Here is a 12790-nt window from a genome sequence, read left to right as displayed (position 1 = left end):
AGAAACAATGCCTCAGACCTAGAATAAGCAAAGAGGTGCACAGCCGTGTGAGCGGCATTCCGTTTTTCACTTTCTTCATGCACCTCCTCCACTTCTATTCTTCCATGCAGACTTACAACTGAAACTTTTTTTACTTCTAACAACTGCTTGCTATTGCCCCCTTCAGGCAAAATCCTAAGCTTGCACAATTCTTCAGGCTACTATTTGTTATATCAAATAACATATAATTTGTGAATTGAGCACATTTCAAATCCTAACATTTTTCAAAGATTTTCACTTTTTATAGTTTACATTTTTAGAGAATATATGTTCTTGTGCAACGGATATTGGCAAGTGCCATCACTTATTTTAAAATGACAGAAGGTGATACAGAAGCTCAACCTCTAGTAATATATAGTACTCAAATTCAGATAGGAATTAGAATTAAGATTGGGAATTGGATATTAACTTTCAAGTTATTAATCACTTTAGGTCTAATATAAGTATTCCCTCTATATTTCCTAGCTCCATTGGAGGTGCGTTAATAGTGTGGATATTCTTTTAACCACAAAATTAGTGTCATTCTGCTTCAGTACAAATAAACTCGTAAAATTTAAATAGAAGTTACCCATTTTTTTTCTTTTATGAAAGGGTGAAAGCTCTAGGTCTAGCCATCACGTACCTATCCAAAGAAACCTCTTAAAAATATTTAGAGAAATATACAATTATATTTTCTCACCTTATAGGATACTCTAAGCTAAGCTTAACTGTGTTGGTTTATAAATATCTTGCCTCTATAGTCTCACTGCTCAATTATCTGCCATTTAGGAGTTATATCACTTTTGTTCCTTTTTATGCAGCACTAGCCACACCTCCCTTTGGCTGTAATTCACCGAGTCTGAAGGAATGGTTTCATTTTCAATCAGCTCTTTCAGCACAGTGTGTTTACTTAGAAGATTTTTCCTGCTCTGTCAAGTGAACTTTAATCACAAACAGGAGGGCTCTACGGTCTCTAGCAGGCTATTGACAGGGCATGAAATAAGAACGTGTCTAGAATGAGATAAGAAAGTGTCTAAACACACTGTGCAAATAAGGGAAACTAGAATATTTAGACTCATTTTCAGGAAGTGTGTAGAGGGAGGCTGTGTGAGTCTCAGCCATGGTAAATGTGGCTAGAGCAGCATAAACAAAGTTATTTAACTCCTAAATCGAGCAGTAAGACTGCAGGAGGATTATCTATATACCAAAACTGCTTCATTAAGGTAAGGTTTTTTGGGGTTTTTTTTTTTAACTTTAGAGCGTCCCTTTAAATTATGTGTCCCTCTATGGAATGAGTCCAAACTGCAAAGTTTTTATGTTTATGAAAATCTGATCAAGTACTGTGCTATGTTTCTTTAAACTGGACCAGATAACATTCTGCATTGTTGATTGCAACATCTTGTATAGACATTTCTCCTGGTAAAAATAATGATTAAACAGTTATAGAGTAAGGAAGAATTTTGTTTGTTCATCATATTTATCATTTTCATTTAATTCCAAATTCCTCTGTCTAACTGTTGAACTACAAATCCCATTATCCTCAGAAATAAATTGTGGCTGGTAACTTGCTGCCTTTGCATTATTGGAGGTACAAGCCAATGACTGCTTAAGAACTGTTTTGTTTTTGGACTGGATTTTATGTTACGGAATGCATTTGGGGTAAAACATAAAGTTAGAAGGAGAAAAAAAAAAATCTAATTAGTTTAGCAGTCTAAAATATGTATAAAACTGGTGCTAATAAGGTACTCATATTAAAGTGATATTAATAATACACCATCATTCCTTCTAATAATGTGTCTTAGTGCAGATCCAATATCAAAAGTGCTCTGAAACATTATTTCCAAACATTGCATGGTGCACAAAACAACTTGTTAGTATATACTTGTGCTATTTTTAAACTGCTCCTTTATATGAGAAATCTACAAAAAAATAATAAAATTCAAGAGCGTGCAAATAAATATATAGAATATATAGAATATATCCCCCCCATAAAATATTACTTACCACTCATAAGATACAGTAGTGCTCCCCCTGGAGGAGTAGTCTAGCACTACATAATGTAACCAGCAGAACTGTGTGTTTTATTTCCAACATTTTTCATTTTCAGTCTTGACTTTTTGGCTCTTTTTTTGTTTAAAAAAAAAAGGTATCTTTGTTTCTCACAGGGCATGACAGTCCATCCGGTACAAGATCGGTGATTACAGAGTTTATACGCCCACTTCAGATAACAGGCGACAAGCCAGAGCAGCTGTGTGTCAAACCCACTTTCCTCTCAAGATCACGGTCTGGCAGCCCGAGACGCAGATTTGAGTCCGATGTAAGTTTGGTCAATTATGTGTGTCAAAAATGGCATTCAAACTAAGGAGTCTAAGGCCAAACTTGACTTTTGTAAATACATTTTATAATTGGAAATATATATATGAGCATGCTTGTATGTCATCTACTTGTTGTCATATATCCCCTTTCTATAATTGTAAATTGTTGCAGGATATGTTGGCGCTATATAAACACCAATAATAACAATGGTTTTATGTTTATAGCTTGTCTAATGTTTGTATGTTTCAGATGGATAATGAACAGAATACTAATACCTCAAAGCAAAGATACTCTGGGAAAGTCCACCTTTGTATTGCACGGTACAGGTAACACAATATACCCTTTTTTATATATAACACACCTCAGGAGATAAGAGCATCCTTACAACATAAGGAAACATATGCTGATATATATTCTACTGAGTTAGATAGTGGGTGGAGGAATATTCCATTATAAGGTTTTGGTTTGAACCAGCATAAACCCTTTTAGAGTAAGAATGTCACTGTTAAAATTATATGTGACTTCTCTACATTAGTCCTATAAATGTACAGTATGTGCTTACATAATATTTCTAACAGTTAATGGTCCTGGAAGACATGGTGGGTAAAGTCCTCCATACTATATGCATACAGCAGGGGTGGGCATTATGGGTAGGGGTCCGTTTTCGGCTATTGAGCTGTCATAGAAACCTCTTCTTTGAGACAAAATGTGTCCAGCTATTTTATCTTTCATCTGCTCCGGTCCCTTTTTTTCATGTAGTAAAACTTACTGTTAGCACTTTTACTACTTTACTTTATATTGGTGTTATTATACATTGCAATAAATTCCATGTGGAATTTTGTGTGTCACCACAAGAAGTCCATTTTCTAGCTTTAAAAATACAGAAGTTACCTATATATGGGAAGTGATAGATTTAGTTCTTGGTGCAGGCTATACTTGGCAGGATTTAATGTAGAGCAGGAAAGAGTAGAGGTGTAATAAGAACCAAATAATATCTGGAGAGGAAGCATCATACATTCTGAAAATATTATGGGAGATTGTCGGTAGGAAACAGCATTCCACTTCCACATGGTAAGTACTGTTACCTTCTCCCACAGGCATCCAAATTGCAAGTAATTACTTTTTAGCTTTCATTTATTCTATTCTGTATTACTACTAGAAGTAAAATTGCAGAATGCACCATAGAAAACAGCACTCGCACACCTGAGTATCCCATCACCATGTATTGACAAAGAAATAAACAAGGATATCAATTCTATGAATAATATTTTACATATTATATTGTTTAGGTTTACTTGGAGATAATGTATCCTCTGACTCCCCCGGTAGCCAATTATCTCAAGTTGATGAGCTGCTCTTAGATTGCTGTGACTACTTGTATGCAGGCAGACAGTCACTCACACACAGGCAGGCACAGTCCTACACATGCACGCAGGCAGACAGTCACACACACACACACACACACACACACACACACAGGCAGGCAGTCACACACACATAGGCAGGCAGTCACACAGACAGACACACACACACACACACACACACACACACAGGCAGGCAGTGACTCAGACAGTCACACAAACAGGAAGGCAGTCACACACACAGGCAGGCAGTCACACAGACAGACACACAGGCAGGCACACAAACAGGTAAATAGTCATAGTCTCATACACACACTCAGGGCAGTCTACTCTGGTTTGTCCCCTGGTAAAGGCTGGCTCATTCCAAAACAAAACTCTACTTTTGTCTACAGTGATTGGGGAAAAAGCTGTTCTGCTTGCTTAGCCCAAATATGAAAAACTGTGATGTAATTTAATGCTTAGCCTGATGTTTTTATATACATGAATAAGGGTTTCAGACATGTCGTATGCTGGTTGAACTGTGCAGCCAAGAAAAAGAAAACCCCTCTGCTGTGATATTGCCACAAATCCTGTTTGACTTGCCAAGATCGGGAATAATCATGAGAGAAGTAGAAAGCCATTTCTAATGTGAACATGACAGTACTGTGATCCGACAGTTTAAAGCCGAGGAATCCCTGCTAAGCTAAAATTCGGAGATTCTTATTTACACAAGCAAGTTGCTTATGTTACAATCTCCAGTGAGCTTCAGCTTTGTAGAACAACTACTAAATCCATAAAGTCCATTAAAGATTTTTTAAATTTATTTTTTTACAAATATTTGTTTCGAGTTGAGTTTCAAAAGTAATAAATATACAGAAAGCCATTAATTTATGCCACATTATACTGGTTATGGCAAACATAGCAATGAGGGGGAGTTCACCGAACGTAGAGAGAGAAGGGAAATAGATCAACAAAAGTCTCATCATGAGAAATCAAAAGAAAATGCAAAACTGTTTGAATCTAGCTGAATAATCATTTTACTGTCCTATATTTCTAGTTATAATCCTTTTGATGGACCAAATGAAAATCCTGAAGCAGAGCTTCCCCTGGTGGCGGGAAAATACCTCTATGTCTATGGAGATATGGATGAGGATGGCTTTTTCGAAGGTAATTATTGACTCAACAAGGCATTTGCCAAATGTAGTGAGACAGCACAAGCATTGCTAAGCGCCTTCAATATCTTGAACTAGGGCACATTACGTCAGTCAACCAAACTGTTATTACATTTGCCATGTAAACACTTATATTGAATTGATCAACGAATAATAATGTAATGGACAAATATGATGCAACATTTCGTAAATTAACCCTAGCTTCACCTGCATCCTCCCACTGTTAAAATGACATTTAAACACAAACAATATCTTAGTATTAAATACACATGTGCAGGATTTTAAAATGTGACTCCCATACAACAAATTTCACACAAAGTGTGATATTAATTTCAATATCAATCAATACTAAGCAATTCCAAAATAAAGTACACCAAATTGGTTTGGTGAGAATGATGCTCTACATCAGGGGTGGGCAATCTGCAGCCCTCCAGATGTTTTGGACTACATCTCCCTTGTTGCTTTGCTAGCATTATGGCCCCAAGAGCATTATGAGAGATGTAGTCCAAAACATCTGGAGGGCCGCAGATTGCCCACCCCTGCTCTACATGCATTAGCTCTCAGAGCTCCTCGGAAACATGCTGACTGATCATCCAGAAGTGTTGCAGATGTAAACATTTTTTTATAGCCTATTGTGCACTTCAACCAAGAAAAAAGTTTTCATTGTTTTTACTGGGGTAAGTAAAAATAAACTCTTCTCTAAGCTGATCAAGTATATTTTTGTTTTAATTCAATTCTTGCATTTTGATAGTGAAACCATCTGGCCATAGAAAGTACATTGGCTTTAGAATTTGTATTAATTATGCAATAGGAACACATTTTTTTGATCATTACCACAAACCGTAATAACTATAATGCTTATTTTAAGGTTGAGATTTAATTTTAATTTTTGGTTATTTTATAATTCACAGAAAGAAAGAAGAGCAATTTTTTATTTTATTTTATTATTTTTTTTTGTCATCTGTATACGTAGATTCATTGTTTTTTGAGAATTATTAACAATAGCTATAAAATTGCGATACTGTATAAACAAGTATATTTGTGTACAGTACAGTGTATTTGATTGCACTGTTTGCTTTTCTTTAATTCTATCTTTTTTCCCACTTAATCTGATACAGTTTTAAAATTAACTTTCCAGTTCATAAAGTCTTTTTTTTTATGATTGTTACTATTTATTTAAATAGTGGCACAGGAAAGACTGCATCTTTTTAGATGGTGACTAAGAATACATTTGTAGAGGTGTTAAAAAAAAATGCATAGTCATATATTTTCTTTCTCCACAGGAGAACTTTTAGATGGACAAAGAGGACTGGTTCCATCGAATTTTGTGGATTTTGTGCAAAATGATGAATTTCATGTGTCCAGTGGCACCTTGACCAGTGAGCAAGAAGAGAATTTCCTCAACCACGCACCTCTACTTCAAGGAGAACACAAGCTGGAAATAACCCCACCCATTCACATAGAGTCCAGTGTGTTAAACAATGGCACAGGGACCATGGACGTTAACATTGATGAGATTGGAGAAGACATTGTGCCTTATCCTCGGAAAATAACCCTAATCAAACAACTCGCCAAAAGTGTTATTGTGGGCTGGGAGCCACCAATAGTGCCACCAGGCTGGGGTACAATCCACAGCTATAATGTGTTGGTGGGAAAAGAAGTCCGTGCAACCCTGAGTTTCGAAAGCAGAACCAAAAGTCTAATTGAGAAATTGGACCTTGCCACAGTTACATATCGCATATCGATCCAGACTGTTACGAACCGGGGTAACTCTGATGAGCTACAGTGCACTTTGTTAGTTGGAAAGGATGTCATTGTAGCTCCTTCTCATCTAAAGGTAGACAATATCACTCCAATATCTGCTGAACTGAGTTGGCTTCCAAGCAACAGCAATTACAACCATGTCATATTCCTCAATGATGACGAATTTGATATTGTGAAAGCTGCATGTTATAAGTACCAATTTTTCAATTTAAAGCCCAACATGACCTTCAAGATTAAGCTTCTTGCAAAACCTCACCAGATGCCATGGCAACTACCTTTAGAGCAGCGAGAGAGGAAAGAAGCCTATGCAGAGTTCTCCACCCAGCCATCAGGTATATATATTTATGCATTCATATCTACAAACAAATCCCAGAGTTTACAGAAATTACAACAAAATCAATTTCACTATTCCAGCAAAAATAACAAATGATGAAAATAATTGCTGTGAAGCATTAGTATTATTATTAGGATAAACCAATCAGAAACTGCAGTTTCTGCCATTAAACGGATTAGCTTCCAGCAGTCCAATATACAGGGAAGACAAAATGATTGCTCGATCTGTTTGATCCAGAATGCAATCCAAGCAAAATCTTAGATATATTTTTCTCCAATTTTATATAGCGTATATAAATGTTTAGGCAGTTTAAAATAGGCGATATTATGGTGCAGAGAACCTATGTAATGAAGCCACTTTAAAAAACAAAAACGTGTTCTGATGCATTTTATTATCTTGTCAATGAAATATATTAAATGTGAGTCGAATAAAATCACATGATATACTTGCGCCCTTAGCTCATAGCTCCCAAATGTCCTTATTTAGGAGTGACATTGCTATTTTGGTCTCAAATCCCTCTGCCCTTCTTTTTTTTTTAGGAGTTCCACGTTCTTGATGTGTATAACAGAATTCCACAGCAATAATACACACAGTAATGTGTCTTTACACTACAATAAATGTGTTTAGAAATCAGTCTGTGTAAATATGTTACGTTGTTACTGTTCTAAATTGCATTTTAATTGCATACATTGTTATTAGTAAGTCGCCTAAAATCTCTGAACAGCCACACCCCCAGTCACACCCCTAAAATTAAAGAGTTGATCTTTGTATATATGAAATGTTGGGAGGTTCGTCTTAGCCCAAAGCAATAGAGCTTCCTTTAAAAATGGGCGTGGAAGAGAACTAGGTTGGCACAGACCTAATACCTTCTGCTTTTGTCCACCTCATTTCAGAGTTCCCACTGGGGGACAGAAAGTGAATTCTACAAATAAGACTAGCTTACATGACCAGACACTCAAATCTTTGTTAAACCTTGAAATTGATGTCCTTATGGACTCGGCTTAAGATGGCTTTAAACAAATGTGTATTGGCTATTTATGGAAATATATGTTCCATTTTTTACTCACATTAAAGTTCAGGTATTTCGTGTTATGACTACCAAAACTCAATGATTAATAGGGTCTTCTGATCATGTTCAATTGCTGCACAGTTTGCACTTAGAATGCAAATAATTACCATCTGATCACACTATTATTATTTTGAGGGGCCAATGATGACATAATGTAGCAAAATGATACATTTCCTTCTTTTTTGGCTGTCTAAATGCATTTAGTTCCACAAAGCTAAGGCAACGTTTTGATGACACTTTGAAATAGCTATGCAAGTCTGGAGCATAGTGTCTGTATGTTTTGCTTGGGTTATTATTTTCGGTTGCTGTTTCAGATAAGTTTATTTTGCCAGTCTGTCAAGTCTAGAAGAATGGATAATACATTTGGATGTGACATTATTAGACTTGTTAAGTGCAGTTATTACAATTTATCAACTTTGTATAGCTAATGTTTTGGATCCACATCGGATTTGTTAGTCTGGCAGATTTGACGTCTAGTCTAGATTGCGACTTTTCCAAGTCTGATTGGGTTTGATTATTTGGCACCTTTTCTAGTCTCTGTAATTGATTCATGGATGTTTTTCTTCAATTAGGCATTGAAATCGTTTTCTGGGAATAACCCACAGCTTTGCTTGTTTAATTGAGATATTCACAACCTTCTTTGCCAAGTAAGACATAGGATGGAAGAGCTCAACATGTGAAATACTATTTCTTAAGAATAGTCAATGTGCTTGTTACAGCTTTCAGAGTGTTCCTTTTTTTTTTTTGCTTTTTTTTTTTGCTTTATTTAAGACCTCTTCATGTGGCTGCATTGGTGGTCATTGGGCCGATAATTCAAATTGCTTAGAATGACAGAATTGCAGGTCTCTGTTAACAATGCTAGAGATTGCAAATATGAAGTATTTTTATTTTTTAGATTTGCAGATTAGTTTTGTTACAACCTGCAACTTGTCAGAATTTGGGCTGATTGGGTGATTGTCCAAATCCTTGATTTCTAAATCTCCACATAAACTAATTAGTCTATGTGGCGATTCAGAAATCCAGGATTTGGACAAAGCAAACAATTTGTGCACATGTTCTTTTGATGCATAATTAGGAGTTCCTCCCATGATGCCGAAAAAATGAGATGATTCATGGGGAAAAAAAAAAGATTGATTAACCCCATTAAGGACCAAACTTCTGGAATAAAAGGGAATCATGACATGTCACACATGTCATGTGTCCTTAAGGGGTTAAAAGTGACTAAGACAAAGGGAAAAGATGGAGAAAATGTTACTGAACAAGAACTCTCGTGATTCTCTGGCCAACTTTTGCATTAAACACATTTTGAAAGTTGTAGGCCATCAACATCTGGGCAGCTAAAGTTTTAGATCTCTGGTTTGAACCAATGGAAGACTAACTGTAAGCTTATGATGCAATGTTGTATGGTACTTCAACACCTGGACCACATTTTTCCAAGCTCTTCGTCACATTACTGAAGATGTTGGGCAGCAGTAGACTCATTTCTTCACATTTTCTCATCTTGGCCAAATCTAACAGAGTTTTGGCTTGATAGTCAAACCCTTATCCAACAATTGGCTATGATTCAATTGGCAATGAATCCAGATTATTATCTAATACATATATTTACAATCTCTTGAACTGGTTCAGGTAAACATATGGCATTGCATATATTTATAGCAGCCAAGACTAAGGATGCACTTGGGCAAAAAAATTTGGTTTGGCACTTCTGAAATTCGGCACTTTGGTCTGGTTCGGCACTTCCGAAATTCGGAACTTTGGCAATTTGGGACTTCGGTTCGGCACTTCCCGAAATTCAGGACTTCGGTTCGGCTCAGCACTTCTAAAATTCTGGACTTCGGCAATTCCATTACCCTAACCCTACCCCTATACCTACCGCTACCCCTACCTGGGGTAGGATTGGGGTTGGGGTTAGAGGTAGGGTTAGATTCCTGTCATCATTCCCTTAATTTTCCCTCCTTCTACTGTTTTGCCACTTTTCAGAAATCCAAAGCACTTCCAAAATTCGGCAATTCGGGACCACGTCAATTCGACGGTTCGGTTCGGCACTTCTGAAATTCAGCACTTCGGCAATTCGGTTCGGTTCAGCACTTCGGCACTTCGAAAAATCAGCAATTCAGACATTCGGAAACATCCAAATGTCTGAATTGCCAAAATTCATCCGAATTTAAATTTAGGCTGAAACGAATTGCACATGTCTAGCCAAGGCAATATTTCACATTTTTGGAAAATACACTCCGACTACCAAATTCAACATTATATAGTCCCTTACCAACACCAACTGGTATGAGAAAATGGCGCATAGATATCAACAAATATTGGCAAAGTGGTGATATCTTAATCCGAATTGAAGCAAAAACTATTTTGAATGATTTACTGCCATTCCCTCCCAGGTTTTGATATTATTTGTTGATATATGCTTTTCTTTTTTTCTTCTTATGTATTGCCTTTGCATTTATTTTTAACCTTTTCTTCTCCTCCCAGTGGTGTCTCAAAGCACAAACCATTTATTACCTCTACTACTGAGCTTTCATTAAAAAATATGTATGTAACATATGTTTTGTATCAGTGTGAGATAACGTTCCTTGTTTTTGTACACATAAACCCTTTACAAACTGTAAACATTGTTTAAAAAGTAGACTTATCCAATTATGCAATATTTTGCAAGAATAAGAAGGTTACCTCGATTTGCCTTTTGCTACTTAATCGTTATGACTTATTTTTCTTCTTAACTTCCTTGTGAGGACCCCACTTACAGGGTTATTAACTAAACTGAGCATTCCAAGTGAATTTAAGATTTAAGACCAGGGTATCTGAATAAAAATCATAGTGGGCGTAAGGAATTGTTCCAGTTATTTCCACCTTAAATTTGAAATTCAATTTGAATTCAACTTGAATTCTCTCTTTAGTGAATAACCATGCTAAACATACAAACCTAGGTCTGGTACTATGTCCCTTTTTTACTACAACCTTAAACCTTGTTTTCTCTTTTTCTTATTTTGTTCTTACCGCTTTAGATTAATTACAAGCTATTATTATTGTTACCTTCTACAAAAAACATTAAGAGTATATGTTAAAGTGGAATTTTAAACTAGAGTCGTGAAGTATGGTACCAGTAATATAAGAATATATGAACATCAGAGTTCTCTCACAGGGCCTCCCATTGCACCTGAAGAAGTTGCTGTACATCCTGGTCCAACACCGGTAACCCTACTAGTTACATGGAAACCACCAGTACTGTCCCCAACTGGAACCTCAAATGGAGCAAGTGTTACTGGATTTTCTGTGTATGCAAGAGGGCAGAAGGTAGGTGTCCGAAATCAGAAAATTCATGGCCTGGTTATTGGCTAGGTTTTGTTTGATCAGCTGATAGAATATGTATATACCACACTATGCTACTGCCTAAACTGCCTTCCATACTCTGCCATAACAGACATACAAAATTAAGCACTCAAACTCCACTACTCCTGGGCTGCAGCAATGGCTATAGTACTCATCAGCACCAAAACATATAATAAAAAAAAGTTACCTGCACACTATACAAAATTCCTATGAACATTTAATTAACCGGAGGTTTTTAATATCACTCCAATGGCCATTCAAGTGTAAACTCACTATGTTACACTTGAATGGCTACTAATGGAAATCGAAATTATTTTGCAGGGTTTTCAATGTTTGGAGCCGGCCTCACCGTAGGATTCTCTAATCCTGCCTTCCACCCCATACATGTGCAATTAAGGGTTAATAGTTGTGTAGGGGTTCGTAAAAATACCACTTTATCATTAAAGAACAGCTAGGTGAATTGTTAGTGTAGAATTCCCCTACAAGAGGATTGCCTTGAAGTGGCAGCTGAGCTTACACTTTAATGAGCATTGGAGTGCCATAACCGAACATCATAATTGTAACATTTTAACATTTTACTTTTTTGGGGTGACGCATAAATTGTGCAGTGTTATTATAAAATCCACCTATTAGATAAAGCCATCTGGAAAGTGATCCTGTGTATGGTACTTAAAGGAACGCTATAGTGTTAGAAATGCAAAACTGTATTCCTAACCCTAAAGCGTACCTTTGCTCCCCACATCCCGCAGCACCGAAAGTGTTAGATAAAAATTTTTTTTCATTTGCTTTATTCCAGGGCCTTACCTTATAGCTAGGATAGACTTATGCTTATCCCATGCATGCACAAACTCCTTCACTGTGTTAACCTCTACCACTTCAGCTGGAAGACTAGTCCATGCATCCACTACCCTCTCAGTAAAGTAATACTTCCTGATATTATTTGTAAACCTTTGCCCCTCTAATTTAAGACTATGTCCTCTTGTTGTGGTAGTTTTTCTTGTTTTAAATATAGTCTCCTCCTTAACTGTGTTGATTGCCTTTATGTATTTAAATGTTTCTATCATGTCCCCTCTGTCTCATCTTTCCTCCAAGCTATATATGTTAAGATCCTTTAACCTTTCCTGGTAAGTTTTATCCTGCAATCCATGAACCAGTTTAGTAGCCCTTCTCTGAACTCTCTCCAAAGTATCAATATCCTTCTGGGGATATGGGCTCCAGTACTGCGTACAATACTCCAAGTGAGGTCTCACCAGTTTTCTATACAATGGCATGAGCACTTCCCTCTTTCTACTGATAATACGTCCCCCTAGCATTCTGCTAGCTTTTCCTGCTGCTCTATTACATTGTCTTCCTACCTTTAAGTCATCTGAAATAATTACCCCTAAATCCCTTTCCATAAATGTTGAGGTTAGGACTTTATCAAATATTCTGTACT

General features: G+C 36.6%; 1 protein-coding gene across 20 annotated transcripts in view; it reads left to right on the top strand.

Moving 5' to 3' along the window:
• RIMBP2 (RIMS binding protein 2) overlaps positions 1-12790 on the top strand; it is a 547982-nt gene that overhangs the window by 483064 nt on the left and 52128 nt on the right. For all 20 annotated transcript variants that reach the window (XM_063454348.1, XM_063454352.1, XM_063454358.1 and 17 more), the window contains 5 exons: positions 2184-2335; positions 2584-2660; positions 4732-4841; positions 6130-6942; positions 11168-11319. In XM_063454348.1, the coding sequence (XP_063310418.1) occupies positions 2184-2335; positions 2584-2660; positions 4732-4841; positions 6130-6942; positions 11168-11319 (1304 nt within the window). The remainder of the gene's footprint in view (positions 1-2183; positions 2336-2583; positions 2661-4731; positions 4842-6129; positions 6943-11167; positions 11320-12790) is intronic.

Source organism: Pelobates fuscus, chromosome 5 (genome assembly GCF_036172605.1).
Source record: "Pelobates fuscus isolate aPelFus1 chromosome 5, aPelFus1.pri, whole genome shotgun sequence".
NCBI classification, from domain to species: domain Eukaryota; kingdom Metazoa; phylum Chordata; class Amphibia; order Anura; family Pelobatidae; genus Pelobates; species Pelobates fuscus.
Note: the sequence above shows the minus strand (reverse complement) of the source record. Positions and strands in the feature narration are given on the sequence as shown.